Source organism: Excalfactoria chinensis, chromosome 2 (genome assembly GCF_039878825.1).
Source record: "Excalfactoria chinensis isolate bCotChi1 chromosome 2, bCotChi1.hap2, whole genome shotgun sequence".
Lineage (NCBI taxonomy): Eukaryota > Metazoa > Chordata > Aves > Galliformes > Phasianidae > Excalfactoria > Excalfactoria chinensis.
The window spans coordinates 140978046-141005875 of NC_092826.1; the positions used below are offsets into that span (position 1 = coordinate 140978046).

Genomic DNA, 27830 nt, shown 5'->3' on the forward strand with positions numbered 1-27830 from the left:
AGTGTCAGCAGCTCCTTCTCTGCTCCCCATCATGGGGAAGCTGCAGACAGCAGAGAGGTCATCCCTCAATCTCTAAGTTGAGTAAACCAAGTATCTTCAGCTGCTCCTCACATACTGTGCCCTCTAACCCTTTCGCTCTTTGTTGCCTTGCTTTGCACACACTCTGATATTTTTATATCCTTTCTATTGTGGATCCCAAAGTACTGCACCCAGTACTTGAGGTGAGGCCACAGCAGTGCTGGGTACAGTGTGTCCACCATCACTTCTGTCATCCAGTGAGCTAAACTGTGCTTGGTGCACCCCAGAACACTCCTGCCCCTTTGGGCTGCTCAGGCACATTGCTGACTCCTATTAAGCTTACTGTTAAACAGAACCCCTTGGTCCCTTTTGTGGGGCTGCAATCCAGCCACTTGTCCCCAGCCGCTGTGTACATCCAGGATTACACCATCCCTGCTGCAGAATTAGTTGTTTGCTCTTAGTTAACTTCATGTGGCTGGTGGTTGCCCACCACTCTACCAAGACTGCTCTGCAAGGCCTCTCTACCCTTAAGGGAATCAGTGGCTCTTCCCAGTTCAGTATCATCCAGAAGTGCACACAGTGCACTCAGCTCTCGTGTCCAAGTCATTGATGGAAGTAGTGAGGAGAACTGGCCCTAAAATTGAGCCTGCAGAACCTGCCTGCTGGCCGCAGGCCTGATGTTGCTGCGTGCCCTAGAACCCTTTGAGCCTGGCCTACCAGCCAGTCCACAGCATCATGCTCTGTGTGTGTCTGGCTGTGTGCTGGACAGTTTGTCTAGAAGGATACTGTGGGATTATCAGAAGCTTTGCCAGAATCCCCATAGCCCAAACCCAGTGAGTGGAAAGGCAGTGGAACCTTGTCATAGAAAGACATCAAGCTAGTAAGGCATGGCTGGTCTGTTGTGAACCCGTGTTGGTCTTGACTGATGGTATCTCGCAAGTATTTTATCACCAAGAACAGTCTTCAGAAGTTGACCAGGTCCTGATTACCACCATCATCTTTCTTGCCCTTCTTGAAGATTAGAATAATGTGAGCAGCTTCCTGTGGCTGTCAGCAGGTAACTGCGAGGGGTCTTTCAGGACCCTGGGATGAATCCCATTGGAGTCCATAGACTTGGGTGCATTCAGCTGTAGCAGTAAATCAAGTCAGCTGGGAGCTTATCACTCCCAGGTTGTGGTGCTCCAACCCATGGTTGGTGTTAAGGTGGAGGTGAAGAAGCCATTAAATGTCTGCTTTACTTTCATCCCTGTTTGGAGATGACCAACTTTATCAAGTAAAAACCAACCAACCAAAAAAATCTACCACTTCTTTCTTTATTGTCCATCACAACGTGCAGCTTCAGTTCTGAGTTTGGCCGTGTGAATTTCTCCCTGTAAAGGCAGAGGGCGTCTCTGCAGTCCTGTAGAGCCTAACCTACCAAGCTCATACACTTTGCTTTTCTGCCTGAGTTCTAGGAGGAGCTCCCTCTTCAGCCACACTGCCTGCTGCCTCCTTGCTTGGCTTTCGACATGCTGGAATTGCCTGTTCCTACGCTCCTCAAAGATGGCTTTTCAAATGTCACCACCAATGGTAGCCCCCCATCCCCATAACTAACCAGTTCCTCAAGCAGCCCGCAGTCTGCTCTCTTAGAATCCAGGGTAGTAGCTCTGCTGCCAGTCTTCTCCGTATCTCCAAAGATGTTCAGCTCAGCCATCGCATGATCACAAAGAGCAGAGCTAGGATGGCACTCCTCCTGCCAGCTCCCTTAGTACCTGTATCAAAACATTACCTTGCTGTGCTTACTGTTTTATCTAGCAATCAGATGATGAATGTGTCCTTGATCTTGATCTGATCACCGACCTTGTACTCCAGATTGACGCCCATGGAGAGCCAGGTAGGTTCTGCTTTGCCCTCCTCCCCTTTACTTTTTCTGGGAGGGGGGAAAACTAAAAGTGGTACCCACAGAGCCCAGACCCCTGGCAAAGGAAATCCTGTGCTGAGTTGTGCAGGACCACCCTGATCTGCTGCAGTGCAGTGAGTGGTGTCAGGCAGGGTGAGGTGACCTGCCTCAGCCAGAGGAAGTGAGCAGCGCCCAGAGCAGTCGCTCAGGTTTATCCCTGGAGTCCAGAAGGGTATCTGGAAGCAGGGTTGGATGCAGGTTCCTGTGCTGGTGTGTTGTTGTGTCCTGAGGTACAGCAGTTGCTGGGCTGAAGTGCTGGACGGGTTTGTGCATCAGCCTGTGCTGCACTGTTTGGTCACATTCCTGTGCTGGAGAACCATCCCCACTAAGTGCCGTTCCCCGGGAGGTGTTGGTGTGGTAAAGAAGGCCGTATTCTAAGATGACTTTTAAGCGCTTTCGTGTTTCAAAGCTGACAGAAGGAATTCACTCCTGCAGTGCAGCTGGCCTTGTCCCTTTTTGGTTTTAAACTCTGCTCCGTGAGTTCAGAGTTGGGTGCAGCACAGCAGGTATGTGCTGTGCAGAGACAGACTGTCCGTAATGGCTGTGTCTGCATTTGTCCACAAGTATGATGGCAGTTTCCTTAGTGATCAGCTGGCAGCGGGCATCACAGCCCTGGGCTCTGCTCCGCTTTGGGTTTCTGGGACTAAGGGGAGAGAATGGGGAGGAAATGGGCATCCTGTCTGTGCAGCAGAAGCAGTTTCTGTGTCCCCAGCTGGGGAGGAGTTCTTGGGTTCACACATCACGTGTTCTTGCCCTGTTACAGGTGGGATCCTCTGCTTCCTGCCCGGCTGGCAGGAAATCAAAGGTGTGCAGCAGCGCCTGCTGGAGATGCTGGGCTCTCAGAACAGCCGGTACCTCGTCCTACCAGGTGAGATGGGCCAGGCTTCTCCCCAGCAGTCGGAAGGGGGGGCAGCTGACTGCATGAACCCCTTCAGCAGTTGCACACAGGTACAGAGCGAGTTTGTGTGCTCTGATGTGTGTAGAAGTGCATGTAAAGCACCAATAACTCCTAGCAGAAGCCAGCCAAACCTGTGTGTGATCAGATAAGCCAGCTTCCTGTCTGCCTCCAGCAGAGCAGAGTTAGGTGAGGAGGAGAGTGATGCATTCTGTATTGCTGGAGCTGCGTGCTGAGCCTTGATAGAAGAGCTAACAGAGCTCTTCAAGGCTATTTTGTGGGACGTCCGTTGCTCACCTGCTATTTGTGAACTTAATGTTCTGTATCCCAGTTAAGTTAAACCAGGCAACACTGGGGCTATCCCCATAAGCCCTGTATACCTGTTGAAAAGGGGAAGCTGAAGAACTAGACTGGGGAAGGGGATGGGATGATGTTCTGGTGGTGCCATTCACCTCTGTGGGATGGGATGTGACTGGAGTTGATGTGTGGTCTGGTTGGTTGTTTCCCCTGGGGTCTGGCTGGCAGGGAACTGCTGGCAGTGACCATCAGTCTTACAAGCAGCGTCCCATCCCCATTCCCCACCTCTGGCAGTGGGAGGTGACTGTGCCAGGATGGCTGCAAGTCTCAGCTCACCTCATCTTAGTGCAGCAGAGCAGCTCAGCAGGGTGGGGCTGACTGTTTTTCTCTGCCAGTGCACTCCAACATCCCCATGATGGACCAACAGAACATCTTCCAGCGGCCTCCACCTGGCGTCAGGAAGATTGTTCTGGCCACCAACATCGCTGAGACCTCCATCACCATCAACGACATCGTCCATGTGGTGGACAGTGGCACGCACAAGGAGGAACGCTATGATCTAAAGACCAAGGTACTGCTACAGGGCCACGTGGGGAGCACTGAGCTCCGGAGAGCAGGCAGGTGTCCAGCAGATGGCATCCTGATGCCATCCATGTGCTGAGTGCCTCAGGCCTCTCTGCACTGCTGCTCACTGGAGACTGGCGGTGCCAGGATGCAGGAGGATGGCAAGGCTTCTCCTGCCCTTTAGTGGGATGGTCGATTGGTTGTGAGGAGTTTCCATGGTCTGCAGACCAGATGGAAGGCTCTGTTTATATCGGGCAGACAACTGCAGGATCATTCATGCTTAATCCTTCTTCTTCCAGGTGTCTTGCCTGGAAACAGTGTGGGTGTCCAAATCGAACGTCGTGCAGCGGCGAGGGCGCGCTGGCCGCTGCCAGTCGGGGTTTGCCTATCACCTCTTCCCTCGCAGCCGCCTGGACAAGATGCCAACATACCAAGTTCCAGAGATCCTGCGCACCCCGCTGGAGAACCTGGTGGTTCAGGCCAAGATCCACATGCCAGAGAAAACAGTAAGCACAACACGTGTCTGCAGGGCTGCACCCAGTGGAACCAGGATGCAGTCTGCCTGGGGCCTGCTCCTCAATCCATGATGCTGATGGCTCTAGTTCTTGTGTCCCAATGTGCACTGCTATCTAGAAAAGTTAAGACCATAAAATACAGAGATTATTTTGATTATGGAGTGTGTCTAGTGCTAGACTCTGCGCGTGAGATATGGGATATGATTTAGCTGGGAAGTATCGGTAATGGTTGGACTGGATGATCTTCTAGGTCTTGTGATTCTGTGAGTGGAGAGGGCTGTGCTCGTGTTCCTGTAGGGATATGAAGAGGGGAACTCATGGCCCTGGGGCAGAGTAGTGGGTTCATAGAGGCCCTCCCATGCGCCGGTATGGGAAACATGCCTTTTGTTTTCCCTCTGTGTATTGCAGGCAGTTGAATTTCTCTCCAAGGCTCTGGACAGCCCTGACATCAAAGCTGTGGATGAAGCAGTGATTTTGCTGCAGGAAATTGGTGAGTTAATGCAGTGTCCTGATGTGGGTGTGATGGGAACGTGTTTGCTGTCTGAATGTGGGAAGTGAGAGTTGGCACAGGATCCTGTGGGACAGACTGGGCAGGATTGTCCCCAGATAGGGATGGCAGCTGTCAGGGACTTCTTAAACTGCACACATTGTAGTGCTGGTTCATTTCCTGCGCTGCTTTGCTCAAAGAGAGGGGAAGTTGGTGAGGCCCTGGCACTGCCCGGAGCTGTGCTGCCCACCCCTGGAGGTGCCTGAGGCTGTGGCTGGGCCCTGGGCAGCCTGGGCTGGGGGGCAGTCAGCCCATGGCAGGGGTTGGGCCTGGGGGCTGTTGGGGTCCTTTCCAACCCCAACCATTCTGAGATTCCATGACCCGTGCGCTGTGTGCTTTATCTGGAGGTTACACCAAGCAATCCAAGCACGGTAACATCCTCCTGGATGATCCCCAAAGCTGCTGGCCGCCTCTTGGCCAATGCCTGGAGCTGCTGCTTACGCCCTCATGGGTGGCTGTGTTGCAGGGGTGCTGGACCAGCGAGAAGCCCTCACCACTTTGGGCAAACGCCTCGCCCAGATCTCCACGGACCCTCGGCTGGCAAAGGCCATTGTCCTGGCATCCATCTACCGCTGCCTCCACCCTCTGCTCGTCATCGTTTCCTGCCTCACTCGGGACCCCTTCAGCAGCAGCCTGCAAAACCGTGCGGAGGTGGACAAGGTGAGGAGACCTCCTGGAGGAGGAGGGGAAGCGGGCAGGAGAAGGGCTGCCACCCGGCTGACGTTGTGTCCCTCTGCCAGGCCAAGGCTGTTCTGAGCCGGGAGAGCGGCAGCGATCACCTCGCCTTCGTCAGAGCTGTGGCAGGCTGGGAGGAGGTGCTGCGGCGCAGGGACAGTCGTGCCAGGGATAACTACCTGCAGGACTACTACCTGTATGGCCCCAGCCTTCGCTTCATCAACGGTGAGTCCCACGAGCCAGCTTCTCCTCCTGTCCCCTGAAGAGGCTGAAGCTCTGCTCCTGCTTAATACCTCAGTGCTGTGCTGGGCCCTGCACTGTCAGAAAGACATGGGGGTCCAGGAGCATGTCCAGAGACAGGCAGTGGAGCTGTGGGGGTCTGGAGCACTGCGCTATGGGGAGTGGCTGAGGGATGGGTCAGTCTGGAGCAGCAGAGGCTCAGGGGAGACCTCATTGCTCCCTACAGCTCCTGAAAGGTTGGAGTGAGGTGGGGTTGGCCTCTGCTCCCAGGAGTGATATTATGAGAGGTGACGGCCTCAGGTTGCAACAGGGGAGGCTTAGGTTGGAATTAGGCACAACTACCCCCTAAGAGCGGTCGGGTGCTGGTGCAGCTGCCCAGGGAGTGGGGGAGTCACCAGCCCTGGGGGTGTCCAGAACTGTGGAGATGTTGGCACTCAGGGCCACGGTCAGTGGGCATGGTGGGGGTGGGCATGGGGGTCTCATAGGGTTTATCCAACCTGGATGATTGCATGAAAAGCAGAGCGCAAAAATGGGATAGGCCTGCAGGTGTGTCCTGGCTTTGAAATACAGGAGTGCAGCAGCAGCCCTGGCTGCAGGAGGCCACAAGCAGGAAAGGTCCGTCCTGTCACTGAGGCAAAGCCTCCGAGTGGAGCTGGAGCTGCCCTGCTGGGGTCGTTTCATTGCTGGTGGGAGAACTGAGAGTGATTCAGTGGTGCCATTTGTTCCGCACAGGCCTTGTCAAGCAGTTCTCAGAGAACCTCTATGAAGCCTTCCTGGTGTCCTCCCCATCTGACTGCACCATGCCTTCTTCTGTATGTAACCAGTACAGTGAAGAGGAGGAACTGGTCAAGGGAGTCCTCATGGCTGGGCTCTACCCCAACCTCATCCAGGTGAGGCTCCCCACTCTGCAGTCGCTGTGTTGTGCGTCCTGGATCCCTCCTTGTGAGGAGCGTGCTCGGTCCTTGTGGGCTGGCTGGGAGCCGTCCAGGTGGGGTCTTTGTCCAGGACCCGGCTGTGGGGAGGCGGCTTGTGTGCAGCACCTGAGGTGGTGCCTCTCCTTCCAGGTGAGACAAGGCAAGGTGACCCGCCAAGGGAAGTTCAAGCCCAACAGCTACGCGTACCGAACAAAGGCCGGCACTGTTCTGCTTCACAAGTCAACCATCAACAGGTGAGCGACCCACGCGTGTGAATGTGAGAGCCCGAAGCCTCGGGGCTCTGCTGTGTCGGGAGATAGCTCTGTGGCTGATGGGGTTCCCCCATGCAGGGAGGCCTCCAAGCTGTACAGCCGCTGGCTGACATATTTCATGGCGGTGAAGTCCAATGGAGGGGTGTTCGTGCGGGATTCCTCCCAGGTCCACCCGCTGGCTGTGCTGCTCATGACTGACACGGACATCCACGTCCGAGGTGAGTGTGGAGAGCCCAGGGGGCAGCCTGGGGGGGAGGAGTGATTTGCTGGGCTGGGTTTCAGTGGGGAGGAGCAGGGCCTGTCCTCTGCTCAGCTCTTGTGGGGCCCCATCTGCAGTGCTGCGTCCAGGCCTGGGGACCCCAGAACAGGAAGGATGTGGAGCTCTTGGAGCAGGTCCAGAGGAGGCCACTGAGATGGGCAGAGAGCTGAAGCAGCTCCTATGAGGAAAGGTTGAGGGAACTGGGCTGGTTTAGCTTGGAGAAGAGAAGGATGCAGGGAGACCTCAGTGTGGGCATCCAGTACTTGAAGGGAGCGTAAAAACAGGAGGGGGAATGGCTGTTTGTGAGGGTGGGCAGTGATAGGACAAGGGGGATGGTGTTAAACTGAGACAGGGGAGGTTTAGGTTGGATCTGAGGAGGAAGTTTTTCCCCCAGAGGGTGGTGACACACTGGAACAGGTTGCCCAAGGAGGCTGTGGATGCCCCATCCCTGCAGGCATTCAAGGCCAGGCTGGATGTGGCTCTGGGCAGCCTGGGCTGCTGGTTGGTGACCCTGCACACAGCAGGGGGTTGGAGCTGGATGAGCACTGTGGGCCTGTGCAGCCCAGGCCATGCTGTGATTCCTGCTGTGTTTGTGCTGCTTTTAGCCCCTGTGCTTTGGGTGCTGCTGCTGTTGGGCTCCATCCCAGTGGAGCAGACAGGCTGGAGCTCTGCCTTGTGCTCGTGATGGGGTTGGTTTGGCCCAATGGAGCACTCAGAGAGCACAGCAGTGACGCTGGGCTGCGCCTGGCAGTGGCGGAGCAGCAGCTCCACAGCGCTCCCACCCCTCACCCTCTCTCTTCTCCCCACCAGACGACGGCTGGCGAGCGACCGTCTCGCTGACGGACAGCGACCTGCTGGTGCTGGAGGGAGACTCCTACACCATCCGCCTGCTGCGCGACTTCCGCGTCTCGCTCTCCAAGATGGTGGAGACGTGTCTGTGCTACGAGATGGCGGCCATCCCCGGCGACCTGCACCACCAGCACAGCCAGCTGCTCGACATCCTGGTGGATCTGCTCAAAGGCCCCCCCGGCAGCTTCGGCGCCTGAGGCGGAGCCGGAGGATTTTGTGGGGACTTGTAATTTGTATAAAGATGTTCACAAATGTTTATTTAAATAAAAGTTCTATTTATCCCTTGTGAAGTCATCTCTCTCCATCCTAGAAGATTCATGTTGTCTGATCTCCTGCTGTCGGCTCCGTGCATGGTCACCGGGAGGAACAGCCAGCGCCGCCGACCGCAAGCGCCGATGGAGCCATTGGGCGCCGATGGAGCCATTGGGCGCCGATGGAGCCATTGGGCGCCGCTCCTCCTCACCCTGAACTGGACCAGAAGGACGAAGCCGTGCCGTCCTCCGCCCATCCCCACAGGGCCGGCAGGGAGCAGCGCTGGGGCGGCTTCTCCAGCTCCGGAGGGCGGATCTCAGCTGATGCAGCGGCAGCACAGCTCCACGGCTGCGGTGCAGGCGGCAGCCCCAGCCCGGCACAGGGCAGGACGGCCTGGAGGTGACGCTCGGCGTGGGACCGGCGGTGCCGCGGCACCCTGTGAGATGTGACTCGTTCCCGACCTGCCCGTACTTCTGTCTCTTGCGTTGTGCCCATGGTTTTGTACGACCCGTCATCCTCCCTGTGCCCAGGAGGTCGGATGGATCCCCGTCCTTGTGCCCCACAGGACACCGCTGCAGCTGTCAGTGCCTGCGAGCGCCAGGAGCCGCGGGCACAGCATCGTTGTTTGCCACGAGCGGGACCAGGAGCTGCAGGAGGAGGACTGGGCCGGCACGGCGCTGAAGGAGCTCTGAGTTGGATGCCAGTTTTGCTCTGCGTTCCGTCGCTGCCGCCTACCTCACAGGGCTGTTGTGAGGCTTCGTTCCATTCCTCCCCTGTGTGCCGCCGGGCGCGATGCCGAGGGCCCCCGTTTTGTTTTTATCCCCCATTTCTTACACTTTGTACCCGAAATCGATGCGGCCGCCGGGGCCCCTTTTTGTTCTGCGCTGCCATTTCATCTCCTCCCGCCGGGCTGGAAGGAGCGGAGCTGCAGCCTCAGCTGTGCGGACTGATGGGCGGCGATGGGCGCCGCGTGCGGGACTCCTTGTTTCCCTGCGGCGGGCGCTGGGCCGAGCGCTGGTTGTTCCTGCAGCCCACGTTGGGGCCGTGGATCCTTCATTTTTTTTCTTCTTCCCTTCCAGCAGGTTTAAAACAAACCAAGACTAAGCTATTGTGTAAATGGTTCAGACTTGTGTGACATTGGGATACTTCCGTGGCTGTTATGTGATACTGGATCTTTTTACAACATAGATTAAAAGACAATAAAAAGGGATAGAGTAGTAACCGCCTCTCTGCGCATCCTTCTGTTCTGGGGCTGCGGGGCTCCGCGTGTCCCTCGGGGTGGGGTTGGGGGGCCCTGTGCTCCCTATTGCTGCCTATGGGGCATAGGGCTGCAGGTGAAGCCCCCCGGCTGCCCCCTCCGCCCCCCACACACAAACACACAGCCGGGCTGAGGGCAACATCGAGAAGCTTTATTCATTTCAACTGGTTTACAACAGGAATCACAACATCAAATCAGGAAATGGTGCTCGGGACAGACACACACAGCCCCGGTGGGTGCACAGCGGCTTTGCCCACAGGGGGACCCCAACCCTCTGTCCCCACTGCTGTGCAGCTCCGACCCCAGAGCCACAGCACAACCACCCGACAGCAGGAAATGATGAGAATGCGGCCCATGTAGCCAACGCTCCGCGCGCTCCTCGCAGTGGGGCTCACAGCGTCCCCACCAGTGGGGAAACCGAGGCAGAGGAGGGGTTCTATGAGGAGCCTGGTGCTGTGCTGTGCTGTGCTCACCCCACTCGGGGCTGAATGCGTCCCCAGCGCCGCCCCACATCCTGCCCCGCATCCTGGGCTGCCGGAGCCACGTTGGGCGCTCGGGAGGTGCGGGAGGAGCCCCGTGTCTGATGGATCCCAGACACCAGCTGGTGGCCAGCGAGACTCTGCGTGCAGGGATGGTGCAGGGATGGCGCGGGCAGCGCTGGAGGGAGCTGGGTGGGATGGGGTGGAGGACGGGGCGCTCCTGCGCTGTGCCCTGGGCTTCGTGCCCAGACCCGGGAGCTGCTGCTGAGAAATCCTGCCCAAATGCCACCACTGAGAGCAGAGGGGAGCCCGGGGGCAGCAGAGCGCACTACATTCAGTCCGCAGCCGGGACAGTAGACTGCTTGTACAGTAGAGAAAGGCCAGCAGTAACCACAACGAGGCAGCAGCCCCTGGAGGCCGGCAGCCACCTGGCCGCTTTGAGCCCCTCCGTGCTCCCACCCTGAGCCCAGGGCACAGCACTGCAGAGCAGCATCCCTGCGCTCAGCATCTCCCACCACGGCCCCCTCCAGCACCGTGCTGTGCCATCGCCGACGCCGGGCCCCACGCTCAGCACCGCGCAGCCGTACATTCACGTTGCATCAAAGTCGAACCACAACTTAATTAAAAGAAAGAAGTATTAATTTTTTTTGGCCCCCCCCAAAAAAAGAATTTTGGTACCCGGAGCCCTCAGGCAGCGCCAGGCACCGCTCCCTGCCCTGCTCTGCCCCCAGCAGCTCCACTGCAGCCTCCACGCGTGGCCAAAACCAACATCAGCACTGCCCTGAGCTGCACTGCAGCCATCCCAGTGACCACACAGCGCTGCAGCAGTTCGGCAGTGACGTGTGGGCACAGCGCGGGTTGGGGTTGGGTGACCCAACGCAGCTCCAACAATAAAGTGCAGCGTTGCCATTGCTTTCCTACGGCGGTGCCGGAGCTGAGCGGGGCCGCATCCACCTCTGTGGGGACCCCGAGCAGCATCAGCCCCACACGCATTCCGGTACAGCTCCGGGGGGAGAAGCGGAGGGGCTGAGCTGCCCTGAGCCCCCCCACTTCCAACAGCCCTATTCCAAAAGTGCTGGAAAAACTAACAAACAGAAATAAAAATACGTATCGACAGATGGCAGAGATGGAGCTTGGTGCTCAGAATTTAGCGATGGAAAGAAGGAAGCGTCAGCGGAGGGGCAGTGATATATACTGGGGGTGTGCAGGAGGTGGGACGGTGGGAGCGGGGCAGGAGGCCTCTGTGGAGCTGGGGGGGGCACAGAGGGGGAGGTGGTGAGGAGGGGAAGGAGGAGGAGGAAGAGGAAGAGAAGGAGGAAGAGCAGAAGGAGGAGGAGGAGCAGGAGGAGGAGGAAGGCAGCGGGGCTGTGGGTATATATAACCGCCCCGCTCAGGTGCAAATCTGCATTGCTTGTTTCAATTTGTATCCAGAGGAAAAATGCACTTATGAAACTAGCCAGACGACTTGGATGCAAACTAGTACATTTTAATGCCATTTTATTAGAAATCATGCAAACTTTAATATAAAAAATACAAGTGCAATAAGAATCTTTGTGTGTAAATACAGATTCCGGGTTATCGTGTCGTTGTCGGCTTCCCCAAGAACCGTTCCCACAAAGCAGAGAAGCCATCAGCTTCCCTCAGCTTCCCTCCGCCCCGGCAGCGCCTGCTCCCATTGACTTTGATCCCAGTGTTTCGTTATTCTGCTTTTTTGTTCTTTTTTTTTTTCTTTTTTTTTCCTTTTTTTTTCCTTTTTTTTTTTTTTTTTTCTCTCTTTAAATTACTTCGACCACCCAAGAATGCTTTTCTGGTTTATTATTATTATTATTATTTTACTTGTTTTTATTTACATTTCATCTTTCTTTTTTTTAGTGTCATTTGCAAACACGGAACGAGGAGCTCAGGCTTCACGCAGCAGCTCACCCCGCCGGCTCCGCACCCACACACCCTCTGCACTTCCTGGCCCCACTCCGAGCCCCGGGCACCACAGGGCTTCCCCAGACCCACAGAGCTGCCCCAAAGCCATGGAGCTGCCCACAGAACTGCACAGCCCGTGCTCAGCCTCCAGCCAGAAAGAGCCCAAGTTGGGCTGTACCAACCAACAACTAACCAAAAGCCAACCAAAAACCAACCAACAGTCAACCAACAGCCAACCAATAGCTAGCCAATAGCCAACCAACAACCAACCAACAGCCAACAGCCAACCAACAACCAACCAACAGCCAACAGCCAACCAACAATCAACCAACAGCCAACCAACAACCAACAGCCAACCAACAACCTACCAACAGCCAACCAACAACCAACCAACACCCAACAACCAACCGCTAACAAAAAACCAACCCAAACCCAACCAACACCCAACCAACCCAACCTCGCCGCACACCGGGGCTGGCACCAACGCAACGTGTCCAGCTGCGGCCAACACAACTCTGACTGAGCTGCTCAGCAAGAAGCTTTCCTTCGACACATCCCTACGCCTTCCGCTTTCAGACATGGCTTAATCCCATGAATTTGCTCCATTGTTTTTAAAATACTTAAAAAAAAAAAGAAAACAAAACAACCAACCAACAACAAAAGTTACGACTGCTGGATATGTCAGTAAGAAGCAGCACTGCAGCAGCGGTTAATGTCCCTACTCTGCTATGGTTAAGGAAAGAGAAAAGGAACCTCAGTGTGGGTTTGTAGCACGATAAATCATCAACACGTCGTCACGAAGAATAAAAGGTAAAAGTCAACAGTTAAAACAGCCCTAATGTGTGTGGAAACAGCGTCAATGGGGCAGGGGACGAAGCAGCGAGGAGGAAAAGGGGGTTCTCTTAAAAAGAAAGAAATCACAGCTTATCCCTATTAACTCAGCCCGGCTTCGGCCGCCGCCGCGCTCCCCCCAGAGCCCCCGGGACAGCGCAGCACTGACCCCCGAACCCCCAAAAGCTGAAGGGATGGGGCCGTTGGGTGCATCCCCGTCCCACGTGAAGCCGGAGGCCGCGTGAAGAGAGCCAAGCTGCGTTACGGGGCGCGGGGACAGGGGGGTCACAAGCCTTGCTGCGGGAGCGCTGCGGGGAGAGGCGGAGGCTGCGGCGGCGCCGGGGAGGCCGGGCTGTCACTGATGGAGGTGCTGCTGGGGAGGGTGGGGGGTTTGGAGGTGACGACGATGTCCGCTCCGTGGTCGGTGCGCGCCTTCGCCTTCTCACGGAACGTCAGCTTGTGGGATTCAATCTGCAGCGACAAAGGGCAGGGAGGGGGGGGAAGGGTGGGGAGAGGAGAGAAGGGGGAGAGGGGGACGGGGAGACGATAGCAGAATGTCATCGTTAGATGCCTGGAAGATAAAAGGCAATTTTCCGAGTTAAAACAACAGCAGAAGCCCTACGGCCGTCGCTACAAACAGTTCCACGCTGGGAGGACAGCGGGGTGTGACCGGTGCTCGCCCTCCCCCCGGCAGCGTGCAGAGAAGCGCGGGCACTTACTTGTTTCTTGTATCTGAGTCTCGAAGCTCTGAATTTCCCTTTGGTCACCACCGCTCAGGGCAGTGGGCACCGCCGGCCCTACGCCATTCTCCTGCAGGGCGCTGCCTGCCTGCGCCGCTCGCACCTCTCCGTTCTGAGGGGCTGGCGGGAGCTGCCCTGGCTCCGCGCTGCCCTCAGCCTACAAGGAGACAACAACGGGGTGGGGAGGACGACAGGAGCGGTCAATAGGAGATGGGGCGCCGGGGAGGGGTGACGTCTGAGCCCCTCCGCCCTCCCCTGTGGGCTCAGGGCCCCCTTGGAGCTGGGGATGGAGGGCAGAGCGCTGCGTGCCCAGAGCCGAGTTGGATGAGCGCTGCTCCATGGAGCCAACGCCTCCCATGGGCTCAGAGGACGGTTAGGTTGGAAGGCACCTTGGAGGTCATCTGGCCCGACCCCCTGCGGTGCACGGGGACACCCACTGGGTGCTCAGATCCCCTGACCTCGGGTGCCTGCAATGCTGGGCTTTCCACCAGCTCTCCTGACCTAACGGATACGCAGTGGATCCCCAACCCGGATGGCCAAGCTTTGATGCTGGACTACGAGCACTGGGTCCAGGAAGGCAGCCTTTAGAGAAGCTCCCTGTCCTGCTCTGCCCCAAATCCCACCTGCAGTCATCAGCTTCTGCTGGCATCCAGTCTGCAGCAGCCCTGCTCTTATCCTGTGCCCTTGCCCTACAGAGACCCCTCCGTGGGGGACAAGCACTGCTGCTGTACACACTTAACCAAAGCACGGCCATGACCTTCAGTATCACAGAACCACGGGATGGTTGTGCTGGAAGGATCCTTAAAGATCACAGAGCCATGGAATCACAGCATGGACAGGTTGGTAGGGACCCCCCAGCCCCATCCCATGGACTCAGGCTGCCCACGGCCCAGCCATGGCCTCAGGCACCTCCAATGGAGACCGGGAGAAATGAGACTACTGCAGACCAGCAAACAGCACCAGCGTATGGGTAGGGACCCCAGCAAAGGGGAGCAGTCGTGCAGCGCTGCAGGGAGGTTTCTGTCCCAGCCAACCCAGCTGTTCTCCCAGAGCTGCTTTCAGCTTCTCGCTGAGCCCACTGTGTCAGTCCGAGGGTTACACAAAGGACTGGAGATGGGAGAGTCCCGGCGTGTCCCAGCAGTCACCTCTTGCCATGTTTTAATGGGGCTCAGTGCAGCGCTGCTCCCTGCCCTCCAGGGCAGCATCAGCTCTAGGAACAGCGCTCACCCCCACAGCCCAACCCGGCACCTGAGGGCTCTCCACCTCCCACAGGTGCTCCATGGAGCAATGCTGGGATGAGCGCAGGGCTCAGTGGTCCTGGGGCTTCCCCCTCCTGCTGCGGGCACAGCCAGGTCCCAGCTCTGCCATTCAGAAGCAGCATTTGGCAAAGAAGCTGCAGCACGAGGGGATGTATGAGGCTGCAGTCCCCAGCACCACTCTAAGCACTCCGGGACACGGAAGCCCCCAGCTTGGCCCTCCCCAAGTAACAGATGACAATTAGCAGAACTCAGGATGGGGGCAGCTCGAGTTCTGCTTTCCTGGGGATGAGCCATGAATCACAGCATCGCTGCACAAATCCCCCCTTCCTGAGTCAAAACCATGACACCCTTTGACTCAGGAGAAGAACCAAAAGTCAGCCCTACACTGAGGAACCAGAGCGCGCCGTACCCACCTTCACTGTTCCTCCTGCTGGCAAATGCCCCACGTTGTCCAGAGAACCCACTTTGGCCTGGGCCTTCTCCTTGAAGTTCAGCTTCTGGTTCTCGATTTTGACATCTCCTCCCCCTGGGACAAGATTGAGGAGGAGTGAATTCATGGGGGGCTCTCAATGGTTCTACACAAACTGTCCCCTCCCGACACCCAGAGGAACCCCCAGCATCCCATCGTGCAAAGGTGAAGTCCAACTGTAAAAGTGCCCACAACAGAAACAAGGGCAACGATGCCACAGAATCCAGTGGCTGCAAATACGCCTGAGATTGATTCCCATATTCTCCCTGTGGGCTCCCACTGCCACCCCAGGGCTGTGATGGGCACACAGAGCCACGTGTCACCATGGCAGGAGATGGAAGCGGAGGGGACACTGTGGGCACACATGGAGATGGGGGGACACCGAGGGTTGGGAAACAACCACAGCCCAAGATGGATGGCTGCAGTTCCCCATTGGCACCACCCTGGTGTGACCAACGATGGGAGCCAGCCGGTCGGGTCCAACCAAACCAGTGAGACCCTCTGCCAGCACAGAGCTCTGGATGGATCGCTCTGCTCTCACCCCAGGACAAGGGCAGCATTGTTGCACAGAGCTCATCATGAGATGGCTGAACAAACAGAGGTCACATTGGTGGCACCACGTTCTCAACGCGGAGAGCTGTGATGTGTGGAACTGTGGAGCTCTGTGTGTACAGCTGAACTGCTTTCAACCCATCGTGTTGGCACAGAGGGACAGGAAACCCTGGGAGCACACAGAGATGAGTGTGTGATAATGGCTTCCAGCTCTGGTCACTGAGATTCATCCCTCACACACGGATGTTCCATTGCCACGAGTCCCCCCGTGCAGTGACTGCCCCCGCACAGAGCCATAGCAGCACAAGGCAGGATGCTGGCCACGTTTCAGGATGCTACGGAGGCACAATGTGCTGCCAGCCATGGTGCCTGGAGTCTGCAGGCTGTCACTGTGCTCTCAGAGGGGAACAAACAGTTCCTGCACCCTCATCTCATAATATGGCACCGAAGAGCCCAAATAACTCCGGAGCTGCTGCTGAGCTGGAGGCTGACACTGGCCTTATAGCTGCTCTACCTCCTGCATGGGGGGCACTCATCCTCCCACGGCTCCTCACAGCCCTGGATCTCTCTGTGAGTGTGAATGAAGCTTCCATGCTTCCAGGGCAGCCACGGTGCCTATCCAAGCACTTCAGTGGGTTCCCTCCAAGGTTTAAGTCATCTCCACATCCCTCTGCTCATGAAACCACTACGAACCCAGGCAGCCCTTCTGGAAATACTGCCTGGAAGCAACAGAGCCCCTGAACTACTTCAGTACTGCAGAGCAACACATAAACACCTTCACCTCCGGCAGACAAACAACAAGGAAATGGTAAAATCCCCACCTGGCTTATGCTTAATATTTGCTTTTGAGCCGCACTTGGAGGACACTTTGGAGAGGTCCACTTTCTTGTTCTGGATCTGCACCTGCAGAGACAAAAAGGAAGAACTGAACACAAAGAACCACTCCTGGGCACCTGGGGGTCAACGTGCCACCCCTCCATCAGGTCACACCTCCTGCACCCACACCCCTTTGCACTGTTATTCATCTACCCCCAACCTCCAGCTCCTGAACGCCCAATGCTTTGGCATCACCTGTAGACCTGCGCCAACCCGGAGCAGTTTATGTGAGCAGAGAGAAACTGAGGGCAGGTCAAAGCTAACGCATGGACAAGAACCAGCAGTGCTTTGAGTTCACGGCACATCCGTGGCAGAGGCACAGTGAGGAGCTGCTCTCATTGCCACGTTCCCCAGACTACCACTCAGTGGAGGTTGGGCTCAGGGATCTCAGCTTCTCCAACTGCAATGGTTCGATGATCGTGCCCAGATGGAACAACTGGTGAGAACAAGCTGCCCTCAGAGACAAGCACTGCGTGGGAGCTGCTTCCCATCACTGCTTAACCTCACTACCAGAGATCTGATACTGGCAGAGAACATCACTCAGGAAAAAACATCTAGGGTGATGCAACCATACGGATTGTGACACATTCACGCTCATTAAACCATCTTCAAAGCCAATAACGAGACAAATGTTCCAACACAGCTCTTACAGACGTAGGTTTGAATTTGGGGAGAAGCATCTTCTCTATGTCAGCACAGCGGTGCAGGTGAGGTGCCATTGGTTTGGGGTCCTTCTGCTCTACAAACATTCCCTCTCTGACCATGGGTTCAGCGCAATGCACTGAGCCCAGCTCGAGTCCTTACAGCTCCTCTGTGCAGCTCCAGCTGGGTGAAAGCTCCCCCCGCTCCAAAGTTAACCCCCATGTCTCTCATTCCATGCAATTACCTGATGCCTCCTGGGGACCCAAATAGTTCCACCTCAGTGGAAGTGTAACAACTCTAACATGAGTCGCTGTGTTCAGTTTGCAATGGGAGACGAGTAGGGCTGGCACCTGCAGAGCCAAACACTCAGACCCCACTACCAAGTGCAGTTTAGACTCCAATGCCCCACACAGAGGTGCTGGTAGAAGTGTGACCCTCATCTCTTGGTACATCTTCTATCTCTGACCATCTCCTCATCCATCTATGGAGCTGAAGCCAAAGGGTAGGGAAACCATGTGCAAACTCCAAATTGCCTGATTAAATCTTCATCGATGCCCACTCTACCTGCATGCTGGAAAATCTGCGCCTTTCCTGTTGCTTTCTTTAAAAGAAGGGGGAAGCACTAAAGCAGAAGAAAGGCTCTGCCCAGGAAATCCATCCTTGTGTCGCTGCATTTCTATCAGATGTGATGGAAATAGGAAAGAATCCCTGCAGGCATTCAAGGCCAGGCTGGATGTGGCTCTGGGCAGCCTGGGCTGCTGGTTGTGACCCTGCACACAGCAGGGGGTTGGAGCTGGATGAGCACTGTGAGCCTGTGCAACCCAGGCCACTCTATGATTCTAACTGGTGATGCAGCAGTGCTCAGCCCCATCCACACACACTGGGCTCCACAGAGCAGCAGCCTCAGCACCAAGCTCAGGGCTGGCACTGCTGAGCCCGGTGTCCAACAGAACTGCAGCACTGAGTGCCAACACAGAGACATCTGGAGCTCCACAGCCATCAGGCAGCACGAGATGTGCTGGCACAGCTCCTCAGCCCAGCACACACACACACCAACAGACAGAGCCCTTCGTGAGGAATGCTTGGGTGATTTTTGGAACCATCCAGTTGTTGTGGTTCTGCAAACCACCACGAGGACAGCGGGGTCAGCACCTCTGTGTCAGCCAGGCTGCCATCCCTGCAGGCATTCAAGGCCAGGCTGGATGTGGCTCTGGGCAGCCTGGGCTGCTGGTTGTGACCCTGCACACAGCAGGGGGTTGGAGCTGGATGAGCACTGTGGGCCTTTGCAACCCAGTCTGTTCTGTGGTTCTATAATTTAGCACTTGTGTAGTTACCGTGTCTCCTTTTGCCTGGTGATCCAGGATACAGCCCAGCAAACCAAGTACACAGACACCACGAGATGAGCCTCACACTCCCCGAGCTCAGCTCTGCTGCCAGAGATACCAGCAGCCTTTACAGCAGCCCCTACATTCAGAAGCCACTCGCTGCTCCAAGGCTGACTCCCGGTCTTTCTCTCCTCTGCTGAAGTCTCTCTTCTTGTGAGACACAGAGGGAAACGAAGCTGACTCAGCACACCTCATTCCATCTACTATCAAACAGCAGAAGCAGGTCAGGGACTGATGAGCCTCCACTGACTGCAGAGGGAATCCACAGCGCACGAGCTCCCGGGGTCAGCAGAACACACATCTCCATTCGCTCAATTAATATCGCGTAAATGAGGCGAGAAATAGGTCAGGAGCTGCAGTAGTTACAGCACAGCAGCACCCGCCCACGGAACCCACCGATGGGGAACTGGGTCTCCAGCCCACACTGTTTGCACATGCCCTGAAATTCTGCCACACTGTTCTGCGGGAACAGAGCATCGATGGGACCGACATATAAAAACACAGTACACGAGCAGGAGTTAGTAGAAAGACAGCTTGCCCAGAGTCCATACTTACATTCCCACCTCCAGGGACATGCTTAATATTGTCCTTGGAACCACACTTGGACTGAACATGGCTGTAGTTCGCTTTTTTGGAGACTATCTGGACCTGGAATGTTACAGAATGGAAAACAACACAAGGGAGAGGACCGGTTAGCGTTGTGGCTGGAGAGGATGCTCCGAACGGCGACAAACACGGAGCTGTGTTAAATTCACACCAACTGCAGAAACAGGGGTGGAAGCAACGGAGAGGAGAGCAAGAGAGAAGTGAACACATGAACGGAACGAGAGCTGCACACACAGTGTTAGTGTGAGAGTGTAGCACTGCCCGGGGAGGTGTGGAGTGGATGTGGCCTCGAAGGTCACCCAGGAGAGCCATGGGCTGCCATGTCCATGGGCCGGAGTGGGGCTGCGCTCACCCATCTGTCTGCAGGGCTGGGAATGTCCTCCAGCAGCTGTGGGCAGTAAAGCCTGGGCTGAGAGACCCCACATCCCACTGAAGGCTGCCCAACCTCCCACCCACTGATTCAATGAGTCTTACGGTCATTAAAGAGATGCACTCTTTCTCCTTTAAACTAGTAGGACTTTTTATTACTTAATTTTACCAAACCCCAAAGCAGTGCGCTACACGGGCTGCCTCTGATTCCCAGGGGTTAATTGAGTTAGAGTGACAGATCCACGTGTACACAGGGTTAGTGACAGCGAGCGCTCAGTGGGAGCCGCTGGGCAGCACTCCCCGTGGCAAAAGCTGAACCCCACAGCACTTGCTGGAGAGAGGTGATGAACCCAAAGCACAAAAGGAAGCACCGGAACGCTCTCACTGTAACAGGTTTCCACCAGCAACTTGTCCCGTTCAGAAAGACTGGATTCAGTGCAACCCCTTCTGAAAAATGCACTTTGGTTGTTGAGTTCATGTTGGTTTACTGCCTTCCATGGAGCACAAACCCTGTCTGCTCATGACAGGCTCTCCCTGAATCCATCTGAGCTGGGGCAGTGGTGGCTGCCCAACATACCAAGCTGTGTTACTAGGCAGTGGATGGAAACATTGCAGGGAAGAGCCCTTAACGCTCTGCAATATCCACGGCAATGCATGGCACTGAACTGCAGCTCTCGCCCTGGTTCCAAATGAGTGCCGTGTAGGAAAAGTGGTCTTAAGGGAAAAGTGGTCCTAAGGGTCTTCTGACTCAAAATTAAAGCTAAAAGCGCAGATGGAGAACCCTACTCTGAAAATGCTCATAGAATAAACTGAGACATCATCAGCATCGTGATCTCCACGTGTTTACTGAGAACATCCCAGGAAGGAGCTGGAGAAGTGTTGTGCAAGGGACAGTGACACTGACAGGAGAAAGCAGGAGAGCTGAAGAGAAGGGAAAGTGACTCAAAATGGAAATGTTGTCCTTCATCTCCCATAGAGAAAAGTCTGAAAGAAACTCACTTTCCCATTGGGCTGTTTTGGGACACCCTCTTTTGTTACGGCTGTTTTAGTTGGAGCCATTTTAGGGACCACATTGGGCTCAGACTTTCGGGCAGCAGCGGCTGATTCTGGCTTTTTCTCTACCTTCCCCTAGATGGAGACAAATGGATGGTTTCAACCAGCAACAGCAAAGTCATGGGCAGGAAAGCATGGGAATCCCAGCTCCCCACACGCACAGCACAGCTGCCAACCCCAGAGACCTTCCGAGCCCCACAGCTCTGGCCCAGCACCACGGACAGGTCTCCAAGGGGACACACTGCAATCAGCGACCCCAACCTCGGATCAACCCCACAGCAGCACAGCAGCACCTCCTTCCTTCCCATGGTGGCACCGTGCAGACCTGGGGGATACACGCTGCTGGCACATCTGCTTTGCCTGGAACTCTGACCCCACATACAGCTGTGCTCCCACTCGGGTTTCTCACCCCCACACTGCCTGGACTCAGGCTTGGGGACGAAGTGCTGATGTAATTTTGCAGTTAACCCAATGCAGGTGGATGTAGCTAATCCCATTAAACAGAAGACTGAATGAAAACATACAATTATAGAAAAATTCACCAACTGCCTGAGAATATCCACTCTTATGCTGCTCCGAGTCCAGGTGAGCAGAGCCTGTCTTTGCCAGCAGGGATCCTGCATTCCCTGACCCAGCAGGAAGCAAAGCCTCAGCACTCAGCACAGAGGCGTTCTGATGCTCTGGAAGCATCCAGCATAATGAAGACAACCAAAAAGACAGCTTTCCTCAAAAGCCAGATTTACCAGCGCTATGAAACCAACAACAAAATAAAGGGCAGTCAAACAGAACGTGAAAACACATCCCCTCGAACCAACGCAGTAACCCTGCAAGCCATAGAGCACTGCAACCCTCCAACCCCACCATGGTTTAAATCACAGAATAGCCTTACATATCCTTTCTCAGCAGATACCAGAAGCATTTCTGAACATCAGTTTGGTTTCAGTTTGCAGTATGTTGTACTGGGAAGGGTCACTATCCTGTTTGCCTCAACATTCTGCACTTCTTCTTACTGTCACCTCCAGAAACTTCTGTCCCCATCTCCAGGCTCAGGGGACCACACTGTGATAGAGCACAGCTCACACACTTGCTCACATACTTGTAACTCTGCAGAGCAATTCAATGCACACATTGATGCTCCTCGTGACACACAAGCCCACAAAAGAACACCCTGACTTCCATGTACCAAAGAGGAGATTTGGGCTCCCAGCACCAACTGCGCTCTCTTGGCATCAGATGGAAGCTGTTGGTTGGGTTATTCATTCCAGCAGAGCTGCAGCAAAGTTAAGTGGGTGAATTTGTTCCACTCTGTGGCATCTGAAGCCCTCTGACTATAGGCAAGCTGCTGACTCATTCTGTCGGGCAATGATGGGTGCACCTGCTAGACAATATCCAATAAAGACTTTATGATTATGCATATCCACAGAATGACTAACGCCCTCAGAAGAGGGCTACAGGCATATCCCCAGCCTGCACCATTTCCGTGGCAGACACAGTGAAAATGCAATTTAAGCTCATTCCTGATGGAGAGCCTCAAGTGTTACCTACGCACATACTTCTCCCTACAGCTCATCCAACGCTTCTTTTATTGTGGCCACCATAATTCATCCAAAGGGCAGAAGTGGCACTTGGGGACACGGCCTACTGGGCATGGAGGGATGGGTTGATGCTTGGGCTTGGTGGTCTTTTCCAACCTTAACAACTCTATGATTTTATGACCCCGTGGGCTGCAGCTGCATGTGGAGAGCCTGCATCCCATCCTTAACCAGCGACCATGTCGGTGAGACCCCAAAAGCTCTGCCAACAGAGCTCACAGCATGATCCTCAAGTTGGTATGGGTACAGATGTCCTGAAGTCCCTTCCTTTAGGGACATGGCTTAGCGGGCATGGGTTGATGGTTGGACTTGTCTACAGAGGTCTTTTCCAACCATAGTGATTCTATGGTTCTATGTAAGAGCAATAGATGTAGATTAACTTCAGCTTTAGGTCTGACACATTGACCACAGTCCCTGTTCCTACACCTGGGAAAGGCTCTGTGGGACGTGCTCCTGAATCCAGATTTCCTGTGTCACAGTGCATTACCTCACCTCTGCACCATCCAGCAGACTCAAACCCTCCTTTCAAAGGCAACATGTTGCAACACAGACAAGGTTGGAGCTCCCCAAACCAATTACTTTCTATGTCAGGATGTACAGCAAACGCAGAACCACGACACTGTGAATTCCTGTACATGCGCCAGGAAGGCTGTTCTGGTGGATTCCTTCTGTACACCACGCTCACTGCTTTGTTAGTGCCTTGTGCACAAACCAAGAACCCAAAGAGGAGCTCTGCAGGGCATAAACATGAGAAGAGCAGCGAGGATACAGCCACCAACACCAGCAATGAGCACCCACAATGCTTCAGAGCTACAGTTGGAGAGAACACTGTTACCAAGTCGGAAGAAACGTACCTTTCCTCCACCAGGCTGATGCTTGATGTTATCCGTGGAGCCGATTTTGGAACGTACGTTTTTCAGGTCGGGAGCAGCAGCACTGCTGGTCGGGCGCAGCGGTTTGGGGGCAGCGCTGGGTTTGGTTGCAGCCTTTGCAGGTGGTTTCTTTGCATCCACGGCGGTGCTGGAGGTGGTGGTTGGTTTGGCTGCTGCAGGTTTGGGCTTGGGGCGGCTGGCGGCTGCGCCGGGCACGGCTGTGGTGCTGGTGGTGGTGGTGGTGGGAGTGGTGGCACTGCTCTTCACAGTGCTTCCAGCAGCGCTCTTAGGGCGGGCCAGGTCTGCTGCAATGAGCACAGGGACATTGGAGAGATGGGGGGAAAGGAGGGAGGTCAGGTGGCACAGCCACAAAGTGCCCCAGGGCCATGAAGGTGCACAGCGGCACAAACAAAGAGGATTTGAGTAGATGGAAACAGCAGAATTACCTGATGGTGACTTTGCAGTGGTCTTCTTGGCATCTGCAGGCTTTGTATCGGTCTTGATGGCTGCCCAATGCAGAATGTGTGGTTAGCACTGATAGGACACGGGGGAATGGTGTTAAACTGAGACAGGGAGGTTTAGGTTGGATCTGAGGAGGAAGTTTTTCCCCCAGAGGGTGGTGACGCACTGAACAGGTTTCCCAAGGAGGCTGTGGATGCCCCATCCCTGCAGGCATTCAAGGCCAGGCTGGATGTGGCTCTGGGCAGCCTGGGCTGCTGGTTGCTGACCCTGCACACAGCAGGGGGTTGGAGCTGGATGAGCACTGTGGGCCTGTGCAACCCAGGCCATGCTGTGATCCTATGATACGTCAGTGGGAAAAGTCAATGAGTTCGGGTGAGCAGCACAGCCTCCCCCAGAGGTCACCACAGACTGCTTTGTTCTTAAAATAACTTCCAGAATCTGATGGCACTGACTCCAACATTACGTTCATCTGCCCCAGTTTCACTGCTTTCAAAAGTCTTTCTTTAACTAACAGTAAAAACAAACTCATATTTGTCCACCCATAACCTTGGAGTCACTCATTAACCAATGCCAATTTCCTTGCACAGAGGTTACTGCACATTTTGGTGCCTGTTATAACCGTATAAATACAAAATCAATCATTAAAGTGACAATGAGCCTTTGGGCAAAGCCCAGCGATGCTGACCTGATTAGATCCCACCCAGGCAGAGGCCACTAAACCAGGAATGCATCTTATCTCAAAGCAGAACAAAACCAAACACAAAATCCGTCAAGGTAAAAAACCATGAACTGAAATACACCAACAGATCCTTATTTGAACGAGCTGATAACGAGAATGCTTCATTTCCTATAACAGTTTTTTGGTACTCTCCAGGGACTGCGGGGGGATTTCATGGCACATCAGCACAGAAAAAGGGGTCAGATAATGATAGGTCAGGTCAGCCTGGATCACTCCATCCAGACTTTGCTAAAAGCACTCAATTAAACACCACAGATAAGACACAAGCTAATGAGATGAAACGCACCGGAATAATTTAATAAGGCCTTAAGGACAGATAGATAATTAAAGCCAACCATGTAACAAGGCCCTCTCGAACCAAATGGATCTCCCTCCTTGAGACCCCAGGACTGGGAGAGGTGGCAGCAGGGCAGGGCAGTGTTTGGAATGAGGGTGTGAGGAGCAAACACTGACACATAAAGAGCTGTGATTGTTTCTGCTCGTGGCAGCAGGGACCGGGAGCTGGAACCTCGCTCACATCAGCAGCGTGTGATGCTGAAGACCTGGTAAAGCTACAAGGAAAATGGTCTGTAATGGTGGGCGAGGACCTTGGAAAGACAGAGAGGTGGTTCTACACAAACAGAAATCATTTTCACACTGAGGGAAAACCTAAATAGAGATAAACAAATCAGCCAAGCACTGAACAGAACTCACAGCTCTTCTCTGGTAGGGAGAGAGACCAAAGAAGTGATACCACGCAACTTCCAAAGAAGCCACCATCCACACCTTCATACAGCGAGAATGATAAAACATTTGGGCAAGCCACAGGGAAGTGGCAGGGTCTGTATTTTAAAAGGTGAAAATCAAGAGCAGATGTCCTTCTGAAACGCCATCTTCAGCCAGAAAGTTATTATCTGGATTAACGTTACGCTGTGATGAGACCCAGCTTTCCACCCTCTCCATCAGAGCATCCTCTTGCAGCTGCATCTGCTCTGCCTGACCTGCAGCGGTTCGTGTCTTTGCAGCACCATTCACCCTTCACTGCACCATCAGTTTGTCCCCTTTCAAAAGAAGCCTCCCTTCCTTCATAGGGTCGCAGAGTGGCTGGGTTGGAAGGGACCTCAAAGACCGCCTTCTTCAAATCCAGTGCTGCAGGCAGGGCTGCCAAGCCCAAACCAAACAGCAGAGGAGGTGCCCAGGGTGCCCCGTAAGCTGGCCTCGAGCACCTCCAGGGATGGGGCTCTTCCACCAACCCTGCCTCCCTTCTGCATTGCCAGACCCAGGACAGGTTCCTGGTGGAGCTCCTCCAGCTGCCCTCAAGTCTCCATCACTGCCCCAATTTCCCCTCTATATACCGGCCGTGTCCCACACCCTCAATAGCACAGGGGTCCCTTCCTCTGCACATCTTGGAACAACCTCCCTCCGTCTCTGCACCAGTGACTCCATCTCCTTTCAGATGCCATCAGATGACACTTCTCCTTTGTCTGCGTCTCGGTTTTGGAAGGAGGAATTAACTCAGCTGAACTCATTAAAACGTGTCAAGCATTCCGTGCTGCAGTTTGCATAACAGAGCAAACAAAACGAATCCTAACAGAACGTCCACAGCAGTTCAGATATGCAGCTCCTGCAAAGTGCAACGCTTCCTCTGCACAGGATTCATCTCATTTTCCCCCCGAGCAAAAGAAGCGTGGGATGTACATCCAGCGTAACATCTTTCTGCACAGTTACAACACCATTTCTCTCTCAGGAAATACGGGTTATGAATCCGTGCTCTGGGACTCACAGAGCAAAGCCTGTAATGTGCACTGGTTCTTACAGGTCCATTGATAAGTTTGAGGGTTGGAACCCAAGCCATTCTATACTACCATGGCATTCTGGTCAGTGATGAGGAGGTCCAACCACATGAGAACATTTCAACACGTTTTCATCCAAAGTTAAATCTCTTCAACTATTAAGACAGGTGAAAAGAATGCTTTCAGGAGGTCAATGTGCTGCTGCGTTGGCTGTGTTAAGCTCACGGGAAGCTCCCTCGTGGCAGCAGTGCCCTGGATGGACACAGGTTTCGGGTGAAGCTGATGTGATTTCCAAGCTCTCCAACCCTTGGTCAAGTGGAAAAGCCACCAGACTCCAACTGGAGACAGACTGCAGACAGCAGCTGAGTCCTTCCTTTTAAATCAAACACACTCAGTAGTTGCATTAACCCCGAATCAACCTTACTTGCTTATTAAGAGACTGATTCCAATCAACTGGGAGTCACAGGGTGATGACAACACGGCTACTGAACACAGCAAAAAGCCGCAGTCTGCCACATGATCGACACATCCCTCTGCACAAACCACTGCTGCTACTCGACAGAAAACCAGCAGCTGGATAGAAAGAGACCCGCTGGGAACAAAGGAGGGCATGCTTACATGTCGGCCTCTTGGGTGGGGAGGCAGTGGTGCTCTTCGCCCCAGCAGCTGCAGTCACAGGGGAGGTGGCCGTTGTCCGAGGAGTGGTGGTGGTGCTCCTGGCAGCAGCACGAGGAGCAGCAGATGATGGAGGCTTTGAGAGTGAGGTTCTCTTATCCGGGGTCTTTGCATCTGTGACCTGGAAATGGACAGGTTCTGTTACAGCCGCAACCCACTGACAGCCTCTTCAAAGTGTTTGCCAACAAAAGGCGTGAACTAAACTGGTTTATTTTTCTCATGTAGAAGGTATTCTTAAGTCTAGAAGGTAAATCCTTGAACACCAGTAAGACACAGATAGGACCCTGTTCAAACATGTACTGAGTAGAGAAGAGGCGAAAAGTTTCATTTGTCAAGTTCAGTGAGAGCAGAAAATTCAGTAGATCTAAAAATTCACCTTAATATCAACAGGATTTCAGGCAAAAGCTGATTCCATTCCAACATGGTTTGAATACGAAGGGCTGGGGAGGGATGCCCTACATTTCCATGCCTGTAAGCTCCAGGTCTGCAGCATGCAGAAAGGCCACAGAAGTCAGTGTAGGGAAGATCCAAGGGACATTCCCTGATGCTAACACTGTGCGTGGATGCCTTACTTGAGCTTCCTGATGAAACACTTTAAGAACTGAGCACAGGTGATCTCCTAGAGGAGAATTACGAACCTACAATGTTTGCTAAGCCCATAAATGTACCAGTTGTCTTTACGTAGTTTTATATTAACTATAGAATCTTGGAAGGATACAGGCTGGAAGGGACCTTAAAGATCATCCAGTTTCCAGCCCTTCGTACAGAAACAATCAGTGAGAGATACTGAAGTGTTCAAACTGTTTTTCCCCCTTCAGTATTAATACTGAAGCTCTCCGCTCAGTTTTCTCATGCTTCTGCCTGGATTTAACAGTTATCTTGAGTTTGCAGTGTATCTCTATGTCAAAATGATAAGAAATAGAGAAACAGAGAAATATATTGCGTGCTTTGTGACAGTTCACAAGGAAAATCATGGGAATACAGTCAAGTTTCATGTTCACCTAAGTGAGAACTAAATGCCTGAGACCTGATGCTCTATGTGGGTT

At 54.3% G+C, this 27830-nt stretch overlaps 2 protein-coding genes across 14 annotated transcripts in view; one reads left to right on the forward strand and one right to left on the reverse strand.

Moving 5' to 3' along the window:
* DHX30 (DExH-box helicase 30) overlaps nt 1-9463 on the forward strand; it is a 28938-nt gene extending 19475 nt beyond the window's left edge. For all 3 annotated transcript variants that reach the window (XM_072330427.1, XM_072330425.1, XM_072330426.1), the window contains 11 exons: nt 1813-1891; nt 2721-2825; nt 3545-3720; nt 4013-4219; nt 4637-4718; nt 5242-5435; nt 5516-5675; nt 6423-6580; nt 6755-6858; nt 6955-7094; nt 7946-9463. In XM_072330427.1, the coding sequence (XP_072186528.1) occupies nt 1813-1891; nt 2721-2825; nt 3545-3720; nt 4013-4219; nt 4637-4718; nt 5242-5435; nt 5516-5675; nt 6423-6580; nt 6755-6858; nt 6955-7094; nt 7946-8181 (1641 nt within the window). In that variant the 3' untranslated portion in view covers nt 8182-9463. The remainder of the gene's footprint in view (nt 1-1812; nt 1892-2720; nt 2826-3544; nt 3721-4012; nt 4220-4636; nt 4719-5241; nt 5436-5515; nt 5676-6422; nt 6581-6754; nt 6859-6954; nt 7095-7945) is intronic.
* Nucleotides 9464-11443: 1980 nt separating this feature from the next.
* MAP4 (microtubule associated protein 4) overlaps nt 11444-27830 on the reverse strand; it is a 90155-nt gene continuing 73768 nt past the window's right edge. For 4 of the 11 annotated variants that reach the window (XM_072330429.1, XM_072330437.1, XM_072330430.1 and 1 more), the window contains 8 exons: nt 26728-26905; nt 23583-23642; nt 23119-23441; nt 20619-20747; nt 19200-19292; nt 16563-16644; nt 15134-15246; nt 11444-13192 (listed from right to left, as the gene is read on the reverse strand). In XM_072330429.1, the coding sequence (XP_072186530.1) occupies nt 13007-13192; nt 15134-15246; nt 16563-16644; nt 19200-19292; nt 20619-20747; nt 23119-23441; nt 23583-23642; nt 26728-26905 (1164 nt within the window). In that variant the 3' untranslated portion in view covers nt 11444-13006. Of the gene's footprint in view, nt 13193-13440; nt 13619-15133; nt 15247-16562; nt 16645-19199; nt 19293-20618; nt 20748-23118; nt 23442-23582; nt 23643-26727; nt 26906-27830 lie in introns of all 11 variants that reach the window. The other 7 variants (XM_072330436.1, XM_072330439.1, XM_072330435.1 and 4 more) reach the window with 5 other exon arrangements.